General features: G+C 43.5%; 1 protein-coding gene across 2 annotated transcripts in view; it reads right to left on the bottom strand.

Moving 5' to 3' along the window:
- Window positions 1–2,583: 2,583 nt before the first annotated feature.
- Window positions 2,584–20,724, bottom strand: part of TMEM61 (transmembrane protein 61) — a 39,502-nt gene continuing 21,361 nt past the window's right edge. For both annotated transcript variants that reach the window (XM_030207345.1, XM_030207346.1), the window contains exons 2-3: window positions 13,553–14,072; window positions 2,584–3,919 (exon numbers count right to left, since the gene is read on the bottom strand). In XM_030207345.1, the coding sequence (XP_030063205.1) occupies window positions 3,637–3,919; window positions 13,553–13,905 (636 nt within the window). In that variant the 5' untranslated portion in view covers window positions 13,906–14,072 and the 3' untranslated portion in view covers window positions 2,584–3,636. The remainder of the gene's footprint in view (window positions 3,920–13,552; window positions 14,073–20,724) is intronic.

The raw sequence follows: 20,724 nt of genomic DNA, 5'->3' as shown, positions 1-20,724 counted from the left end.
GCCAATTTTCCTGCAATAATTGGTTGCTAATGCCCAATTATTGATAGTTAAGGGCTCATTAATCAATTCAGTTGCCTGTACATCTTGGGTGCACGCCCACAATTTGGCACGGAACTCGGTACAATATATAGAATCCAGGGGTAAGTTCTTGACACGGTTTAGTTAAATGGCCCCTTTATGACTTGTCTATATCTACTTGTACTTTTAGGGGTCGACATTCAAAGCGATTCAACAGGCAGGAGAGGATCCTGTTAAGTCACCTGTGCGTGGCTAACCGGAGACAGTTAGTGCCGCTGAATATCTCCTCTAACCGCCTAAGCCAAAATTGGCTATGTTGTGAAGTCAGGGGAGGAGTCAGCACTAAACCAGATTAGGTAACTGGACAAACTGGACCACATACAACACAGTCCTATCTTTGTCCAGCTTCAATTGTCTGGTTAAGGGCTGAATATTGGCCTCAAATGGATAAGTACTGGCTGGTTGCACATACCCTGGATAGTCAATGCTGGTAGCTGACATTGACTACTCAGGCATAAAGCTGTCGGAAGCTAAAACATCGCTCACTGCCACCGGTTGGATATTCACCCCTTAGTCATCTTCTTTCACTTCTCTAATCTGATAATTGAGCTACTGTTTAAAAATGTTTCTTTTCTTTTCTTCCCTTTATTGGTTTTGGATATCTCAAGATGTGAGCTGGATCTGCTTCTCCATAGGCAATATTGCCTTGGAATGATGGTTTGCACTTTTTCGTTTTACAGTTTACAGTTTATTTATTTATATTCTGCCTATTAACTAAGCAGATTCCCAAAATATACATAATCATAAAATCAACATACATAAACAAACAAGTAACCAGAAAGTAAGGCTGCAAGCCAACCCTGCCTGAAACATACAAGAAATAATAGCCATCAATACCAATGGCTACATTAAAAAGCTAAACAGCAAGGTAGGGTAATCCAAATAGACTTCCAAGTAAAATCCAAAAGACAACTCCAAGGATGGAAACAGAGGTCAATTTTATTGACGCATCAAGCTAAGTCAAGACGCGACACGGAGCTGTGTTTCAGCATGAAATCTCTGCTTCAGGAGTCACAAGAACTACACACACACAAAAAACATATCAATAAACATATATAGAAGTGAATATCATGATGGTACAAAATGTTGGACCTTCATCAGGTTACACCCTCTTTTTTCTCTTTGTATTAAAAAGTTGCTAAAAACAAATGCGTTTTCAGCAACTTCTTGAAAATGTTGGTGTCATTCAGTTTCCTGATCTGTACTGGAAGTCTATTCTACAGAGTAGGCCCTGCCAAGGAGAATGTTCTCTGCCTAGTCTCCTCAAAATGAACTTTCCTCACTGCTGGAATGATAAACCTACAAGTGCCTTCAGATCTGAGGGTTCTGATTGGACGATAAATTCTCAAACAACTCCACTCCTTTCTTCACAGGCAACCAATGAAATTCTTTCAAAATGGGACCGATATGCTGTAGCTGTGAACATCCACTCACAATTCTTGCTGCTGTATTTTGAACAATCTGCAATGCTCTTAATCTAGACCTTGTGAGGCCCAAAAACAATGAGTTACAATAATCTAACCCACTAATTATTAAACTCTGAACTGTCAATCTGAAATCCTCTACAGGGATATTGCCTTTTCCTCTACTTAACATTCTCAATTTACAAAATGAGGTTTGAACAAGCTTACGAATATATGGTTTAAACGACAACTAAGCATCAAAAATTACACCCAAATTCCGAACTTGATGCACTAAACGGATCTCTTCATCACACAACTTAATCCGATCTGGCACTTGATCTCCAAAAACACTCCCAGTCAGCAGAGCCTCTGTCTTCTGAAAAGCCAGTTTATTTTCTTTTAACCACTCAGAAATAAGCACAGAAATAGATTGTAACTGATCAATCACCCTATCCATCTGAATATCAATAGAAAAGAAAAACTGAATATCTTCTGCATAGACACTATAGTGTACATTTAAGGTCTTAAATAGATGGCACAAAGATAAGAGATAGATATTAAATAAAAATGGTGACGAGAAGCCTTATGGCACTCTCATATTGACATCTCTTAATTCTGACACCTGGTCGCCAATCCGACTTCTTGCTTTCTATGTTCCAGAAGAGAACCAATTGAGAACCATTCCAGATATTCCACATGCCTTAAGTCTATTAATCAAAATTCTATGGTTAACCGTGTCAAACACCGCTGAAAGATCTAGCATACCAGAATATAACAAGAGTAATGATCCAACCCTTGTCTCATGGTACCAACAGTAGGCAGCAATAAAGATTCTGTACTATGCGTTCTGCAAAATCGATACTGAAATGGGTCCATAATTTTTGTCTCTAATTGTTTCAACACTAATTTCTCAAGCATTCTCACAATCAAGGTTAAAGATGAAACTGGTCTAAAGTTGCTCAACACAGACTGATCCAATGAGGCCTTCTTAAAAAAACGGTCTCTGCTACTGTCTGAAGCACTAATGGGGAACACCTACCCTCAGAGGAATTAGTTAAGTCGGACAGTCTTCAAAATAGACTGCACCTCTGCAGGTACCGCCAGCTCAAAACAATTCCAGGTAAATTCATCACCAGATAACTGAACCTCGTCAGGTAACCGGGAATAAAATACATTACCTAGTTTTCTAACTTTTTCTTTAAAGAAATCTCCACATTGCTGTGGTGAAGTAATACTCAAATTTCCCTGAGAAATAGATGCCTGGGTAAGGAATCTAATCACTCCAAAAAGTTCTTTGAGGTCTATTTAATGCACACCAAACCTTATCTTGAAAATAAAGACCCCTTGCCTGGTTCATGCATTCTCTGTACACATCCAACTTTAAATAATATAAAGCCTTGACATGCCAACATTTGTTTTTCTTGCTGTTTTTGATGATATACAGATTCAAACAGGTCAGCCTGAAACAATAAGTAGGAAGTTGTATGAACTTCTGAAATACTATTGTGCATCTCAACCTAATGTGATCACCCTGTCCTTTAGGAACTGTCCCCCAAGACTTTTAATTGATTGGGAAGTTTTTTCTGCGTCACAATGGAGCTGTGGGGGTTTATTTTGCATTCATATAGTTCTCCATCTGGCAATTGCTCAGGAAATGTTTAACAAAGAAAGGTCAAGAGGATAGAGTTATATTGTACATCCACCACAGACCTATCAATAGAGTACATCATTTTATTAAGATGTTTTAACGGCTTTACTTTACTTTATATGATATCACGCTTCACCACACCGCCTGAAGCATATTGCAATAATACATTCAACTACAAGTTGACAATAAAAGCAACCCTACAGTCTTCTCACTATCAACTAAACAGACCTCCTCTGACTAAAACCCTTCTCATAAAACTATGCTTCCCAGTTGTTTTAAAAGTAAAATAATAATTTTCACAACCCATCTCTAATGGCAATGAATTCCACAACTCAGATCCCATCACCATTCTCAGAAGCTGAAGAAGTGAAACTGAATTTAATTCCCAAGTTGACGCTTCTGTGTTTGACTTGCCATCAGCTAGGATGATGAGTGGATGGGCCTTCGTAAGATCCTAGGCAGCACCATACACACCCTCTTCTGCATAGTCTCTGACTGCCGATTCTGTTACGGTTGCAAGGTCTCATAGCTGGGTGGTGGTGTGGCATACATAGTACTGGGATCGGTCCTTGTCTCTGGCTCAGCCCCAGGCCGCGTACTTCTGAGCAGTGCGCTGTCTGACAAGCTGCGTTTGTGGCCACTGGCACCGGTGTCCTCATTTAATGCCCGATATGTGGGTGGCAAGTTCTCTTCTTTCACAACATGAGGGGATGTCACACATCGCGTATGGTATGCCAGGCTGCAGTTCATAACCTCCTCATAGGTTGGCACTGTGCCAGCATTCATGTTACTGAAAAAAATTAAAGATGCCAGTCAACTAAAACACCTTAACATTTAGTAAACAGTTAACAGTGCTAAGTACTCCTCACACCACGGAATCCTGCATGCTCCCTTATAGCATCACTGCATTCTTCTGGTTTCATTTCTATGGGGTCAGATTTACAATTCACATGACCCTAGGCTCAAAATCATTGGTGTCTTCCCCTATGTCCCCCTCCCTCATTGCTGGCAGGAGAGAGGGAAGATGGCTTGGTTGGGGGAGGGAAAAGAGAAGGGGAGAGTATCCTGCCCAGAAGAAGTACACATCCTAACAACAGTGACCATTGGGAAATTCAGCCCTGCACTTCCACTGTCTGTAGCCAATAATTTTTCTAACTGCTGTCCTGCCCGTGTACACTTATACCACCCAATCAGTATGTAGCTGTGAGCCTCAGAGGGGCCTGCAAGCTTTACTGTTACCCATGGCTGAATACCTCAAGCTCACAGCTCACCTCTAAGTTCAGAGACAATTAAACTAACTTTGTCTCCAAAGTTCTAAACAACAGAGAGGAATGATATTTAAAAAGGATTTTGAGACCCAATAACCAGAGAGATGGTAAGTATAAATTACTTTTTATTTAAAACCTAACCTAGGGTATTGAAAATATGTTCAGGTTAACAAAGTTAGTTCTTTCACTCATAAACATATATTCAAAACAATTCTTCATGTAGAGCAATTTAACCAGCAGTTTTTAAATTTCTTTAACAGTTACAGTAATACAGTGAAACCATCAGATAAGTACTGACCAAGTTATCTTACTTTCTTTCTTTTACTCTATAGCTATAACTTTCTTTTGTAGTGTGTGTTTTATGAATTGATTCTTTGTGATCTATTTTATGTTTTCCAGGTGCAGGCACCCAGAACCAGTCCCCAGAAAAGGTAAGTTTTACTAAACCCAGTGACTTTTCAATGTTCTTTCCTTTGCTGTATGAGGAGGTGTAGACTTATCTTTACTTTGGTCTCTCTTGAGGTTTCTTTTCTTCACCTTGCTTGACCGTGGGAGCTCTTTTCCAGCAGCTTTAGAACCTACTGCCTTGCACTTTTAAACAAATAAATAAGAGAAACTGTCTAACACCAGGAACAGCCATAACTAGTGCACAGGGATTACTGGGGCTTTCTAGCTGAGAAAATAAAATGTTAATTTTGCAACCCTAAATAATTTTCCTATACTTTCATTGGATACCCTAAGTAAAGAAGGGCACTCTTCTTTGAACACTGCAGTCACACTGCCCACAGCAACTAGGTCTCTCCAAAGATAGAGTATACACACACACATACACAGGCTTCCATTAGGTAAAGTAGATCAAAATAATAGTCTGATAAGGCCAAAAATCACCAAGGACTTAGAACAGAGGGATCTACAATTGAAAGAAGAAAGAAAGAGGACTAGAGGTTAATGTTTCAGAAGGCTACAATGAACAAATAGTGTTTGTAAGGGGACAAATCGGGCAAGGAATAAGATAACTAACCTCATGCCTCCAGTACATACTTGGAAGATGAGCTGGACAATAGCTCCACAGCATCGTAAAAGGAGCCCTTAGTGTGACGAAGTGAGATGCAGGAACGCTTCCCTCCCCAAATAAATTTCCTAATCAGACCATTCCATATGCTCGAATCCCCGGGTTTAATGATAAGGTGTAAATGTTGGAAAATATATATTCACTTTTGGCAAAAGCACCATCTTTAGAAGATGAATACAATCCCCCAAGGAAAGTGGTAAAGGCATCCATTTTGACAAAAGCAACTTAGTGTCTTGCAATAATTTAGTGATATTCCATTGATAAGGATAGTTCAGATACCCCAGGATTCTCAAATCTAAATATCTCAACGTAGGACCTGCCCAACGCAATGGAAAAACTCCTGGCCAGGAGTTACTTAAATTCTCCCATGGGGGCAAGGCTTCAGGCTTATTTTGATTAATCCACAAACCAGAATACCCACCAAAGTCCTCCAGAATTGATAGTACTCTAGCTAAAGACTGCGAGGGGGTTGACAACGCAATCAAAGTGTTGTGAGCAAACAGTGCTAGTTTGAATTATGTACATCCCACTCTAATGCCACAAATCACCTGACCATTCAATAGCTTTAATGCTAAGGGCTCTATTCCCAAAAGGAATAATGTGAGGGATAAGGGGCAACCTTGGCGTGTGCTCATCTGGATGTCAAACTTCAAGGACAACAACCCATTGACCAACACCTGCACCCACAGCTGTTTATAAAGAAGCTGTATCATGTACAAAGTAGGTCCCTGGAACCCATAACACAAGAATACCTCCCACAAATAAGACCAAGACAGGGGTGTCAAAGGCTTTTTCAATATCGAAACCAACAAGCATGAAAGCTTCTCCATGGGTGTTAGCGTATTCATGTTAGTGTATTCCATTGCAGTGAACATATACCTTACATTCGCTACTACGTTACCACCTTTGACAAACCCAGCCTGATGGGAACCCACCAGCTTTGGAACAATGTCTAATAAATGATTAGCTAATAATTTAGCATAAATGTTTGCATCTACATTGAGAAGAGAGATCGGTCGATACAAAGACTTAAGCTGAGGATCTCAACCAGGTTTCACAATAGGCAGCACTGTGGCGCCATGCATCGTTTCAGGAAGTAGGTCTCGCTGTACTACTTCCTCATACACAGCCCACAATGTTGGGGGTTACACGCTGAGCCAAAAGCTGATAGTATTCAATAGGTAACCCATCAGGTCCAGGGGTCTTCTGAAATGACATAGTTTTTATAGCAAAACCCTATTTTTTAATAGAGGTCCTTAATGATTGTGTACTAATTTTCCAATTAATTTTCCAACTGACGTGGGGCCATTTACTGCCTGAGCCACCTATTTAGAAGGAGATAGGGGCTCACACAATTCTCCCATGGGAAATAGCGCATGCCAAAAACAGAACTATCATAGGGCGCCTGGGCGTGCCTGACGGCAGTGTTATTTTCCCGTGGGGTAGCCCTATCACCCTTTTGTAAAAGGGCCCCATAGATTTTATCTATTGTGCTAAAGGTTACATTTTCATATTTTAGTATATGGATGCATAATTCTGATTTGTGTTGGTGCAAAAGAATTATGACCTTATGAAGTAAACTAATTGTCCTCCCTCTTTTCATATGGATGAAATAATTTTCATACGTATGTATTTCTCACATATACACAATTTTTGGATACGAGATACTATGGGGGGCTCATTTTCAAAAACAGAAAATCATCCAAAAAATGGCACAAAGTGGCAGACGGACGTATTTCTTAGAAAAACACCCAAATCGCTATTTTTTAAAACACATTTTTAAGACTTCTTCTATACAGTTCATCTGTAGTGTGTTCGAATCACAAGGGGGAACGTCAGGGGAGCAATATGGGCATTCCCACAACTTCAATGCTTGTCTGCCATAATGGAACAAAGCAAAAACGTCCAGGCCTAAAAAAATCTATGTTTTGGTCTGGACCTATTTCAATAATGAATAAGTCATAAAAAGGTGCCCTAAATGACCAGATGACCACTGGAGGGATTAAGGCATGATTTCCCCCTTACTTCCCCAGTGGTCACTGACCCCCCTCCCACCCCCAAAAATGTGAATGAGTACCAGTGGCGTAGGAAGGGTGGGGCAGTGGGGGCGGTCCGCCCCGGGTGCACGCTGCAGGAGGGTGCAGAGAGCGGCCGTGTGCCTATCGGCTCTGCTGGTTCCCTGCTCCCTCTGCCCCGGAACAGGTTACTTCCTGTTCTGAGGCAGAGGGAGCAGGGGGCCACTGGAGCCGACAGGCGCGTGGCTGCTCTCTGCACCCTCTAGCAGGTGTGATTGCACCTGGGGGGGGGGGGTGTTATCGTGCTGCACCCTGGGGGGACGGACCCCGCTGCACCTGGGGGGGGGGGTGCGCAGCGGCAATCCGCCCCGGGTGGCAGCCGACCTAGGAACGCCACTGATGAGTGCATACCAGCCTGTATGACAGGCATCAGATGTTACGGCCAGTCCTATTTGAGCAGCAAGCAGGTCCCTGGAGTAGCCTAGTGGTCGGTGCAGTGCACTGTAGAGAAGGGGACCCAGGCCTATATCCCACTCTAACTGTTACACTTGTGAAGGAAAGGGTGAGTCATCCTAAACCCACCAAAAACCTACTACACCCACATATAGGTGACACCTGCAGACATAAGGGCTATTGTAGTGATGTACAGTTGGGTACAATAGGTTTTTGGTAAGTTTTGGAGGGCTCACCATATAATATAAGGGGGTAACAGTGAGATGTGTACCTGGGATCTTTTATGCAAAGCCCTCTGCTGCACCCCTTAGAGTGCCCCACTGCTCTGCTGGAATGTCTGCGGTTCCAGTCTACTAAGATTGCTGACAACTCAGAAATCCCAATGGCTTATTATTGTGCGTTTTTCCTTGGACATTTTTTTTTAATGGTCACAAAGGAAAAATGCACTGAGCAAATAACGTCTAAAAACGCCTAGGAAATGGCCATTTTCAAAAGATACACATTTTTCAGGTTCAAAAATGGCTATTTTCACCACTTGATCTTTGGACGTTTTCAGCAAAATGTCCAAAGTTGGATTTAGAAAATGCCCTTCCACAGGTTTAAAGTTTTCACTATACTTTGAGGTAAAATTCTTATTTGAGAGGAGGAGTGGCCTAGTGGTTAGAGTGGTGGACTTTGATCCTGGGGAACTGAGTTCAATTCCCACTGCAGCTCCTTGTGACTCTGGGCAAGTCACTTAACCCTCCATTGCCCCAGGTACAAATAAGTACCTGTATATAATATGTAAGCTGCATTGAACCTGCTACGAGTGGGAAAGCGCGGGGCACAAATGTAAGAAAAATAAATATTGGAGATTCTAGATGGAATGCTGCTACTATTGGAGATTCTACATGGAATGTTGCTACTATTTGAGATTCTACATGGAATGTTGCTATTCCACTAGCAACATTCCATGTAGAATCCTGCCCTTGCAGATCAGCTGCGCAGGCTTCTGTTTCTGTGAGTCTGACGTCCTGCAAGTACGTGCAGGATGTCAGACTCACAGAAACAGAAGCCTGTGCGGCTGCATTGCTGATCTGCAAGGGCAGGCTTCTACATGGAATGTTGCTAGTGGAGGAGAGCCTAGTGGTTAGTGCAGTGGACTTTGATCCTGGGGAACTGAGTTCAATTCCCACTGCAGCTCCTTGTGACTCTGGGCCAGTCACTTAACCCTCCATTGCCCCAGGTACAAATAAGTACCTGTATATAATATGTAAGCTGCATTGAGCCTGCTATGAGTGGGAAAGCGCGGGGTACTGTATAAATGTAATAAAAATAAAAATTTGGCTCATAGGTTTGTGCAGGCAGAAGCCAAAGCATGGTCATGTAAGATCATTTTAAAACTTGATATTTTATTGAAATTTTTTAAATAAAAAATATTTTAAAATAAAATTCATTTTCTTCATCTTCTATAAAACTTTCCATATTTTGCTCTCTTTCCCAGTCCAATCAAATTAGGAAGTGAAATAACTTGTCTGTTATCTTATGGTCCTTGACTCATGATCAGGAAAGGACCTGCGCTTCCCACAGACCATGGAATCACACTGCTGGAACTTGACTTGGCTGAATCACTAGAGACCTAAACCCACACAACCAGTGGTTTCTACATACCCTTGGACTGAATATTTTAATGACTGTATAAACCTTTCTTTAAGCATTCATTCAACTGTGGTCGTTAGCCCCTTGAGAACAACTTCCTCGCTTCCTGTATATTTATGTTATCTAGTAACCAGGGGCGTAGCCAGACTTCGGCGGGAGGGGGGGGTCCAGAGCCCAAAGTGAGGGGGCACATTTTAACACCCCCCCACCCACCGCAGCCACCACCATCAACAACTTTGACCCCCCCCCCGCCGATGACCCTCTCGACCCCCCTCACGCTGCCAACCTTCCCCCGCTGCCACCTACCTTTGCTGGCGGGGGACCCCAACCCCCGCCAGCCGAGGTCCTCTTCTTCCCACGCAAGGCTTCGTTCTGACTGTTTCTGACGTCCTGCAGGACGGCGACGGCGGGTTGGGAGGGGGGGGGTCGGGAGGGTCATCAGCAGTGGGGTTCAGGGCCAAATCTACGGGGGCCCAGGCCCCCATGGCCCCACATGGCTATGCCACTGCTAGTAGCAGAGAGAGAGGGTGTGTAGGACCAATCCTGTTGATTTGGGGGATGAGCACAAAGATGCCAAGGGCAGCACATCCTAAAGTGTGAGATTTACCAACCCAGGGGCCCTTTTACTAAGCCGTGTAGGCGCCTATGTGTGCCCACTGCACGTCAATTTAGAGTTACCGCCCGGCTACCGTGTGGCCCTTGCGCTAATTTCATTTTTGACGTATGTCCACCACGTGCGCCGGAAAATAATTTTATTTTCTGGTGCACGACAAAAAACGGGCAGTAATCGTCACTCTACATAGTAACATAGTAACATAGTAGATGACGGCAGAAAAAGACCCGCACGGTCCATCCAGTCTGCCCAACAAGATAACTCATATTTGCTACTTTTTGTGTATACCCTACTTTGATTTGTACCTGTGCTCTTCAGGGCACAGACCGTATAAGTCTGCCCAGCACTATCCTCGCCTCCCAACCACCAGCCCTGCCTCCCAACCACCGGCTCTGGCACAGACCGTACAAGTCTGCCCAGTACTATCCCCACCTCCCAACCACCAGTCCCGCTTCCCACCACCGGCTCTGGCACAGACCATATAAGTCTGCCAGCACTATCCCCGTCTCCCAACCACCAGCCCCGCCCCCCGACGATTACCGCATGGTTATCTTGCTCAAAGCCTACCTCTTCAATGTCGCTTTCGGCACCTAACCACTACACCTCTACTCAGGAAATTTAGACTGCCCCAACTTGACATTTCGTCCTTTAGATTGTAAGCTCCTTTGAGCAGGGACCGTCCTTCTTTGTTAATTTGTACAGCGCTGCGTAACCCTAGTAGCGCTCTAGAAATGTTAAGTAGTAGTAGTGAGACCTTACCACTAAGTCAATAGCTGGCGGTAAGGTCTCAGACCCAAAATGGACACGCGCCAATTTTACAAGACTCTCCTCCGCACCCCATTTGACCTCTTCCCATACCCCTTGCAGGTGGGCATTACTGGTTAAGAACCCCTGTTTTAGATGAATAACCTTTGGCCAGATATCAAGTTGTGCAGCCAAAGGTTATGTGTTCCCCTGCCCCAAAATTTCAACAATAATCATTTATGTGGTTAATTCTAAATACTGACCTTGTTGGATCACTACAGCAGTGGTTCTCAACCGTGTCTTGAAAATACACCTAACCACTCTTGCGTACTTATTAAGGACGTCCTAAAAATTAGTGTGCCTTCACAACAAGGTTGAGAACCTCTGCATTGTATTTATACTTGGCATAAAAATACACAGTAGTTTGGCAGACATGATAGCTCGATAGGGCATGCTTTCCGAAATGGTTCCTTTCCGAGAACCACCGGAGGAATGGCCTCCTAGTGCAGTGCATCTCAACCCAGTCCTTGAGGCACACCCAGCTAGTCAGGTTTTCAGAATATGCACAATGACTATACATGAGATAGATTTGCATGCATTGCCTTCATTATTTATTTATTTATTTGTTTGTTTGTTAGTTACACTTATACCCTGCGCTTTCCCACTCATAGCAGGTTCAGTGCGGCTTACATAGTGGTACGTATATTATAGTACATGTGATATGAACAGGGGAAGGGGTAGTATTGGCAGGAGAGAGGCGGGGGATAGAGTGGAATTAGTAGGGGATGGGGTATGACGTAGATGTGAGATAGGTAGGGCAAGGATAAGGGCATTAATAGAGGACAAAGTCTAAGATAATATGGATTGTTGACTGATCTGTTGTTGTGTGGGAGGGCACCTAGGTTAAGTCGGGTCATGGCTTCACTCCTGCGTGGATTCTCTGGTGTATTGTGATGGATAACCTGAAAATCTGTGCCTCAAGGACTGGGTTGAGAAGCAAAGCACTAGGAGGCCATTCCTCAGGTGGTTCTCGGAAAGGACCCATTTCGGAAAGCATGCCCTATCGATCTATCATGTCTGCCAAACCACTGTTTGCCTATAAATGCTTTTTGCATCTGTCCTCAAAACCCAACACACAATGGGTTGAAAACCAGAATTGGCTTGTATACCTTCTGCAGACTTTGGGACTCTATGGAAATCCTTTAAAACATTAATTGGGATTGGATACATGATTATAAATATGTGATTTCTTCCCATTGCTTTGGCCTGACCATTTGGCCAATAAGATTTTGCTAAAAGTGTAAGTTGATTGGTGTGTTCACTAACTCATTTCTTCATTACTGTTTGCTAATGCCATTTTTAGTCATCTGGGGTAAATATTCAGCTGGCGGCGGGGAGTGTTTTGCTGATCGCCGCCAGCGCTATTCCCTGGATAGTCAATACTGAGCCGTGTCCGGGCTTTGGCACTGAATATCTGGTTTATGCAGTACCGGCTAACACATAGCTGGTGAAGTCGATTTTCAGAACTTCCCTGGCCTTGAGTTGCTGCAGTGCTGGCCCAAGGCAAGATGCCGCCTGAAGCGGAGCTAAAATGCCACCCCCAGGGCCGAGATGTGTTTACCTGTTTCATCACGTTCCAAACCCGGCAGCGATTCCCATACGCTGCCCTGCCGCCGGCACCTGCCTCTTCCCTTTAGTGAGGCTGCCTGAGCCTCTGATCAGGAAGTTACATCAGAGAGGCGGCCGCAGTAAAGGGAAGAGGCGGGTGCCGGCGGCAGGGTAGCAAATGGGAATCGCTGTCGCTGCCGGGTTTGGAACGTGACGGAACAAGTAAATGCCACAAACGGGGTGGCTGCTCCCTGAAGAGTGGGGAGATGCCACCCCTGGAGTGCCGCCTGATGCCCCCCGCCTCAGGTGGACTAATGGTCGGGCCACCCCTGGGTTGCCGCATAATGATAGGACTGTGTTTTATGCGATTACCCTGGTCTGTGAAGTGCTGAATATAGGCACACCCAGAACGCTCCTAAAAGTGCAGGTTCTCACTTAGGCACTAACCACTAATTTTCAGCAGTGATAACCAGTAAGTACCACTGAAAATGAGCAGATATCCCTAAACAAGTGGCCATTTGTGGCTGGATAAATCCTTTTGAACATCAACCAGATAGTATTCAGTGGGTGCGTGGTTGTATTCTAGGGATGTGAAAAGTAGTAGTTATTCTAAGTTTCAGTGCTCCCAAAAGCTGAATACACCCTGCTGTTGTCAAAATATTAGTGCCCCATTCCTACTCAGCCAGGAATCCCATCTATACTGCGTATTGTACTAGTTGAGTTTAGTGGTGGATCAATAGAAACACTAAAACACAGGTCTGGTGTTAGACATTCAGGGGCCCAGGGCAGAAACCGGAGAGGGGGTCCCAAAAGCTACCCTTCAGCCTTTGCCTTCTTTAGCTTGAGGCAGGTTTGAGGTCCCCTGTGGAATGGGACCAAGGGCAATTGCCCTGTTTGCCACCCCCTAATGCCGGCCCTGCAGAAACACAAGAAGAATTTGGAATGCACCCACTTTGCGATCCACTGGAAGCATACACTTCTCTAATTTCTTATAACTGCCATTATTACTGACCTGTTTGTTAGTTTCTTACAGGGCTCGGTGCTGAGATAATGAAGTGCTCTAGGACGACGATACTGGTACCTTTGTGACACTGGCCCAGCATTGGCTTTCACAGACCAGAGCAGTCCAAAAAGGAGCAGGAATCCACCAACCCCACAACAGAAGAAGCTGACAGACCGGAGTAATGCACTGGGGGAGGTCTGCAAGGCTTGGCTTTCTCTTCCAGGTGCAGTGTTGGAATTATTAGCAGGAACAGGATCCACCTCTCCATCGCTCCACCAGGCAAAGCAAAGGGTTCCTGTCACCAGAAGCACCGCACCAGTGATGGTCACACCATAACGCAAGGAAGAAGTCATTCCGAGCATGCAGCCAAAAGGTCAAATCTCAGAGGGCTCAATATGTAAATGCAACGGGGCCTGTGACATGCTGTAATGAGGGGAAAAGTATAAGTCTGTTGACATGACTTCTCCAGCACTGCTGATTTGGAGCCAAGTAGCTCACTGCTCATCAATGGCCACGTTTGCTATGCATACTGTAGATAAAGAAAAGCCAATATTAATTCTCTATGACCTGCTTCAGACCCTGGTCCACCCTAAGCATGATCTTATTGATTTTAACAACTTTCTATCATACTTAAAGTTCCTACAATCTCCTCAACATCTCGACTACGTGTTTGGACTAGATTGTAAGCTCTACAGGGTAATGGCTGTCTCTTACGTATGTCTGTAGAGGGCTGCAAACCTTGTAGTACTATGAAAATAGTAAGTAGAAACATAGAACATGATGGCAGAAAAAGACCATTCCCCGGAGTCTACAAATGGGGCACAAATTTCCACATAATCTTGAGATGAGCGTGCAACTAAACTGGTTGACAAACCAATTACTGCCAATAAGTGGGTGCTAACAATTATCGGCGTTAATTGGCAACATTTTGGATTTGCACATGCATCTTGCTAGGCGTTATTCTATAAAGATCCATGCGCAGTTATTATAGCGCGCATGGGAGGGTCATGGGCAGGTCAGGGGTGTCCACTAAAGACGCACGCAAGGGATCCGCACCGAACTTACACGCCAGGGTTTACATCAGGTTTCAACTGGTGTAAATCCTTGCACCCAAAGTTTGGTACAGAAATCAACTGTACATGCTATTCTATAAACGGCATGCAACTCAGAGAGCTGTTTAGTTCTTCACACGTTTTTTTCAGCGCTGTTTTTTTTTTTTTGAGTGCTGCTTACTAAATCTAGTCCGTATGACCTATTCAGCCTGTCCATCCAAAACAATGTTCCAGTGTCTAGAAACCTGTCCTCTCCCTTGGAGCACATCTGTATTTGCTACATACTTTCTTGTTTCTGATCCTCTAGGCGTATAATTGAGCCACTCCTTTGTGTTATCGCTACAGTACTACTCTTGCCTCCTCCACCTCCACCGACAGGCTGTTCCATGTATCTACCATTGATTCTGTAGGAAAAATACTACTTTAAATTACTCCCGTCTATGCCCTTTCACCATTATCCATCATTCAAGAACCTCTTGTCTACTGAAATAAGCTGAACTCCTGTGAATTTATACCTTGGAACTATTTGTATGTATCTATAATGTATATCCTTAACCCACCTTTCCTCCAGGATAAAAGTGTTTGTCCTCTTATGCTTTACGATGAAGACTCTTGACCATTTTAATAGCCACCCTCTAGACCAACCCCATCCAGCTTATAACCTTTTGAAGGTGTGGTTTCCAGAATTGCATACAGTAGTTCAAATGAGATCCCACTAGAGACTTACTTACAAAGAGGCACCATCACCTCCTTTTTCCTGAAGGCCATTCCTCTCCCTATGTACCCAAGCACCCTTCAGGCTTATCCATCACCCTATCTACCAATTTGGCCGCCTTAGGGTCATTAGATCACCTCCAGATCCTGTTTTTTTATGTGTACTACCCCCTCGGGTTTTTAAAGACCAAATGCAGAACCCTATCTTCTTAGCATTAAATATTAGCTGCCGAACACTAGACCACTCTTCCAGCTCCACTGAATCCCTGTCCATGTTTTCCACACCTTCTACGAGGTATACGCTGTTATAGATTTTGGTATTATTTGCAAAAGGGCAAACCTTTCCACACTGACTCTCTGATATATCGCTGGCAGACATACTTAAAAGAGCACGAACCACGCAGTACACCACGGGTAATGCCACCTCAGACTGAACGTCACTTACCACAACCCTTTGTTGTCTCCCACTAAACCAGTTTCCAACCCCGTCAATCATTTTAGAGTCCAAGTCCACCACATCTAATGCTCTTCCCTAATTCAACTCTCTGGTTGTTCAGTCACAAACATTAATGAATCAGATGCATCTGACAAGACCTACCTCTGTTAAAACCATGCTGCCTCAGATCATGTAATCCACTGGATTCCAGGAATTGCATTATTCTCTGTTTTTGCAGCAGCTCCACTAATTGTCTCGTCGCCCAGTTCAGACTCTTCGAGCAGCCTGTAGTTCCCAGCCTCTTCCTTGCACTTTATGTGAGGAGGGACCACATCCGCCTGTCTCCAGTCCTCCGGGACCACTCCCAGTTCTAAGGAAGCTTTGAAAAGGTCACACAGTGGAGCAGCCAGAACTTCCCTAAGTTCCCTTAATACACTTGGATGCATGCCGTCCAGTCCCATCGCTTTGTCTGCTTTTATTTTAGCAAGCCCCTCGCGAGCATAGTGTTCCAAAAATTATTTCAGGTACACCTCACTTCCACTCCTATTTGTTATCCTTTCTCTGCAGTTCTACTCCTGGCTCTAAGTGGACACTGAACAGGGATATTTGTTAAGAAAGTCTGATTTTGCCTCACCAGCTTCTAAATATTCTTCTCCTTTATCTTGCACTTTGACCTGTCATTAATACCTTAAAAAAAAAGTCTTGTCCCCTGTTTAACTTTATTGGCTATTTTTTTTTTTAATTATTATTCCATTCGTATCTTTGCTCTCTAGTAGCCTGGCTGTCTGCATTTTTTTCTGCAAGCTGATATAGTTTATAAACACTACAAATCAAATAACAAAAAGGTAATCCACTAACTGAAAAATAACATAAACAAAACATTTTTTTTGAAAAAGGAAGGAAAAAGCCTCAAAGAGCTCAAAAGCTTGACAGATTTAAAGAGCTAAGCTGTTCACACTGCCCCAGTATATATATCAAGGAGGATTAAGAGTACTGCCAACAAGTGGAGGAGTGGCCTAGTGGTTAGGGTGGTGGACTTTGGTCCTGGGGAACTGAGGAACTCAGTTCGATTCCCAATTCAGGCACAGGCAGCTCCTTGTGACTCTGGGCAAGTCACTTAACCCTCCATTGCCCCATGTAAGCCGCATTGAGCCTGCCATGAGTGGGAAAGCGCAGGGTACAAATGTAACAAAAATAAAATAGATACTATTGGAGACTCTACATGGAATGTTGCTATTCCACTAGCAACATTCCATGTATAAGCCTGCGCGGCCACATTGCTGATCTGCAAGGGCCGACTTCTACATGGAATGTTGCTAATAGAAACATTCCATGTAGAATCTCAAATAGTAGCAACAGTGGAGGAGTGGCCTAGTGATTAGAGTGGTGGACACTGGTCCTGAGGAACTGAGTTCGATTCCCACTTCAGGCACAGGCAGCTCCTTGTGACCCTGGGCAAGTCATTTAACCCTCCACTGCCCCAGGTACAAATAAGTACCTGTATATAATATGTAAGCCGCATTGAACCTGCTATGAGTGGAAAAGTGTGGGGTACAAATGTAACAAAAATAAATAAAAAATGAGACTGATTGAGATATATATTTTTGCATATCATTTAGACAGCTCTTTTTTCTCTTTAGAGTTGCCTTGCCGTCTGGGACCCTGAAGCAGCTAAGCAAAACGCTCACCATCGTTTGCCCGGGGGGCATTTGAATAGCTCGATGAATGTTACATGAGTTTTCTCGAGATAAGTGCTTTCTTAATGTACTATGCATGTTAAAGATTTCAAACAGCAAAAGACTTAAAAGAACAGAAATAGATAACTAAAAAGTATAAAGCTTTTTGCTTGGAAGGTTTTTTGCTAATGATGAAGAGATCAATTAGATCCGTTTAGCTCTTTAAATCTGTTAAGATTTTGAGCTCTTTGAGGCTTTTTCCTTCCTTTTTCAAAAAACTTGTTGTTTAAGTTATTTTTCAGGTACTGGATTATCTTTTGTTATTTGATTTGTTGTGACTCTAGTTTATAAGCACTAACCTTTTTCTTTTTATCTTTCTAGGGATCTCTTTTACCTCTTACCTTTACTTACTTTGCTAACAAAACAGGTTTGTTGCCCTGACAATGTCTCCTTTCATATTTTGAGAATACTGGATTTAGAATGCAAGTTGGAAAGAGAATTGCGACGATGGATTATACATTTGCCACTCAATCATTGAAGGAACTGATGGACATTTAATCTTTGTATGGACAAGCAAACAAGTTCATATGAAAATCTATGAGACTTGTTATAACGGTCAGCTGATTTTGTTTTTCAACGTTTGTCAAGAGTGGTTCAGCAGTGACGTTATCATTGGAACGGCAATAATATGTTATAAAAAATATGCTGGATCCTGTAGAGGAAAACTATATTCTGGTAGATTGAGTGCTTTATACATTTGAGTGAACATCATTACTTCAGGAGAAAGAGTGAGATACAATTTTATTGTTGGTTTTGAGTGTGAATGGTTAGTGTGAATAAGTATGTGTTGTGTGGTGAGGATATGAGAGTGAATTAAGCTACTACTACTACTACTACTTAACATTTCTACAGCACTACTCGAGTTACGCAGCGCAGTACAGTTTAACAAAGAAGGACAGTCCCTGCTCAAAGGAGCTTACAATCTAAAGGACGAAATGTCAAGTTGGGGTAGCCTAGATTTCCTGAATAGAGATATGGTGGTTAGGTGACATTGAAGAGGTGGGCTTTGAGCAAGGATTTGAAGATGGGCAGGGAGGGGGCCTGGCGTATAGGCTCAGGGAGTTTATTCCAAGCATGGGGTGAGGCGAGGCAGAAAGGGCGGAGCCTGGAGTTGGCGGTGGTGGAGAAGGGTACTGAAAGGAGGGATTTGTCTTGAGAGCGGAGGTTACGGGTAGGAACGTAAGGGGAGATGAGGGTAGAGAGGTAGGGAGGGGCTGCTGATCGAGTAGGTTAGTAGGAGAAGCTTGAACTGTATGCGGTACCTGATCGGAGGCATAGGTAAATCCTTTAGTTGGAATAATTATAAAAAAACAAGTGTTTAGTTACAAAATAAAGTTAAAGTTGAAAGCATTATATGCATTATACGTATTTATGTGTTTGGTAAGGTATTAATATATGTAATTAGATTGAAATTAATTTACTCATTAAAGTAATAATGAATATGCATGAGATAGATTTGTATACAATGGAGGTGACAGGCATGCAAATCTCTTCATGCATATTCATTAGGGATATTCTGAAAATCCGACTGGCCTGTGGACCCTCAAGATAAATTCTGAAAAATATCCAGGCACATTAAACCATCTTTCTGGTTTCAAGACAGTTCATTTTTACACATAAATCCAGACAGATGGCAATCCTAGCCTCCTGGGTCCTGAATACGTTAGGGCTCCACCTAACCTTTTGAGACCTAGGCACATGCCTAGTTTGCTTATGCCTTAATCCGATCCTGCCATATGGTGATTACTGAATCCTAGATGATCACCCAACTGGATTCCAATAGTCATCATAGTAGTAGTAGTATATGATCCTTCCAACGTTCTTCTTACTCCTTTAATTGGAGCATAATATAAGACACAAACACACACTGGTCGATATTCAAAATGATCAGTTAAAATCGCTTGTGCATCGCTATCCGCTAATTTTCAGTGGCACTTAACCGGTTATCACCACTGAAAATTAGCAGTTAATACCAAAATGAAAACTAGCTATTTTGAGGGCGTTCTGGGGAGGAGTCGGCACTTGGCCAGTTAAATGTCTTTATTCAGAACTCAACTGGCCAGGGCAGGGGTAGGCAACTCCGGTCCTCGAGAGCCGCAGGTGGGTCAGGTTTTCAGGATATCCACAATGAATATGCAGGAGATAGATTTGCAAGCACTGCCTCCTTGGTATGCAAATCTATCTCCTGCATATTCATTGTGGATATCCTGAAAACCTGACCTGCCTCCGGCTCTCGAGGACTGGAATTGCCTACCTCTGCACTAGGCTACTCCTCCACTGGCAACATTCCATGTGGAGGCAATGCGGCCGTGCAGGCTTCTGTTTCTGTGAGTCTGACATCCTGCACATACGTGCAGGACGTCAGACTCACAGAAACAGAAGCCTGCGTGGCCGCGTTGCTGATCTGCAAGGGCAGGCTTCTACATGGAATAGCAACATTCCATGTAGAATCTCCAATAGTAGCAACAGAATCTCCAATAGTAGCAACATTCCATGTAGAACCTACAAATAGTTTCAAAATTCCATGTAGAATCTCAAATAGGGAAAGGGAACTGGGACTTGACATGCCGCCTTTCTGAGGTTTTTGCAACTACATTCAAAGCGGTTTACATATATTCAGGTACTTATTTTGTACCAGGGGCAATGGAGGGTTAAGTGACTTGCCCAGAGTCACAAGGAGCTGCAGTGGGAATCGAACTCAGTTCCCCAGAATCAGAGTCTGCTGCATTAACCACTAGGCTTCTCCTCCACTAGCAACAGTCCACGTAGAAGCCTGCCCCTGCAGATCAGGAACACGGCTGCACAGGCTTCTGTTTCTGTCAGTCTGACGTCCTGCACGTTTGTGCAGGACGTCAGACTCACATAAACAGAAGCCTGCGCAGCTGATCTGCAAAGGCAGGCTTCTACATAGAATGTTGCTAGTGGAATAGCAACATTAACATTCCATATAGAATCTCAAATAGTAGCAACAGAATCTCCAACAGTAGCCAACATTCCATGCACCACTGCACTAACCACTAGGCCAGGGGTAGGCAACTCCGGTGTTCGAGAGCCGCAGGCAGGTCAGGTTTTCAGGATATCCACAATGAATATGCAGGAGATAGATTTGCATACCAAGGAGGCAGTGCTTGCAAATCTATCTCCTGCATATTCATTGTGGATATCCTGAAAACCTGACCTGCCTGCGGCTCTCAAGGACTGGAATTGCCTACCTCTGGACCAGGGTAACTGCATAAAACACAG

The sequence above is a fragment of the Microcaecilia unicolor genome, chromosome 6 (assembly GCF_901765095.1).
Source record: "Microcaecilia unicolor chromosome 6, aMicUni1.1, whole genome shotgun sequence".
NCBI lineage: Eukaryota > Metazoa > Chordata > Amphibia > Gymnophiona > Siphonopidae > Microcaecilia > Microcaecilia unicolor.
The sequence above is the reverse complement of the archived record's forward strand: the minus strand, read 5'-3'. Positions and strand labels throughout refer to the sequence as shown.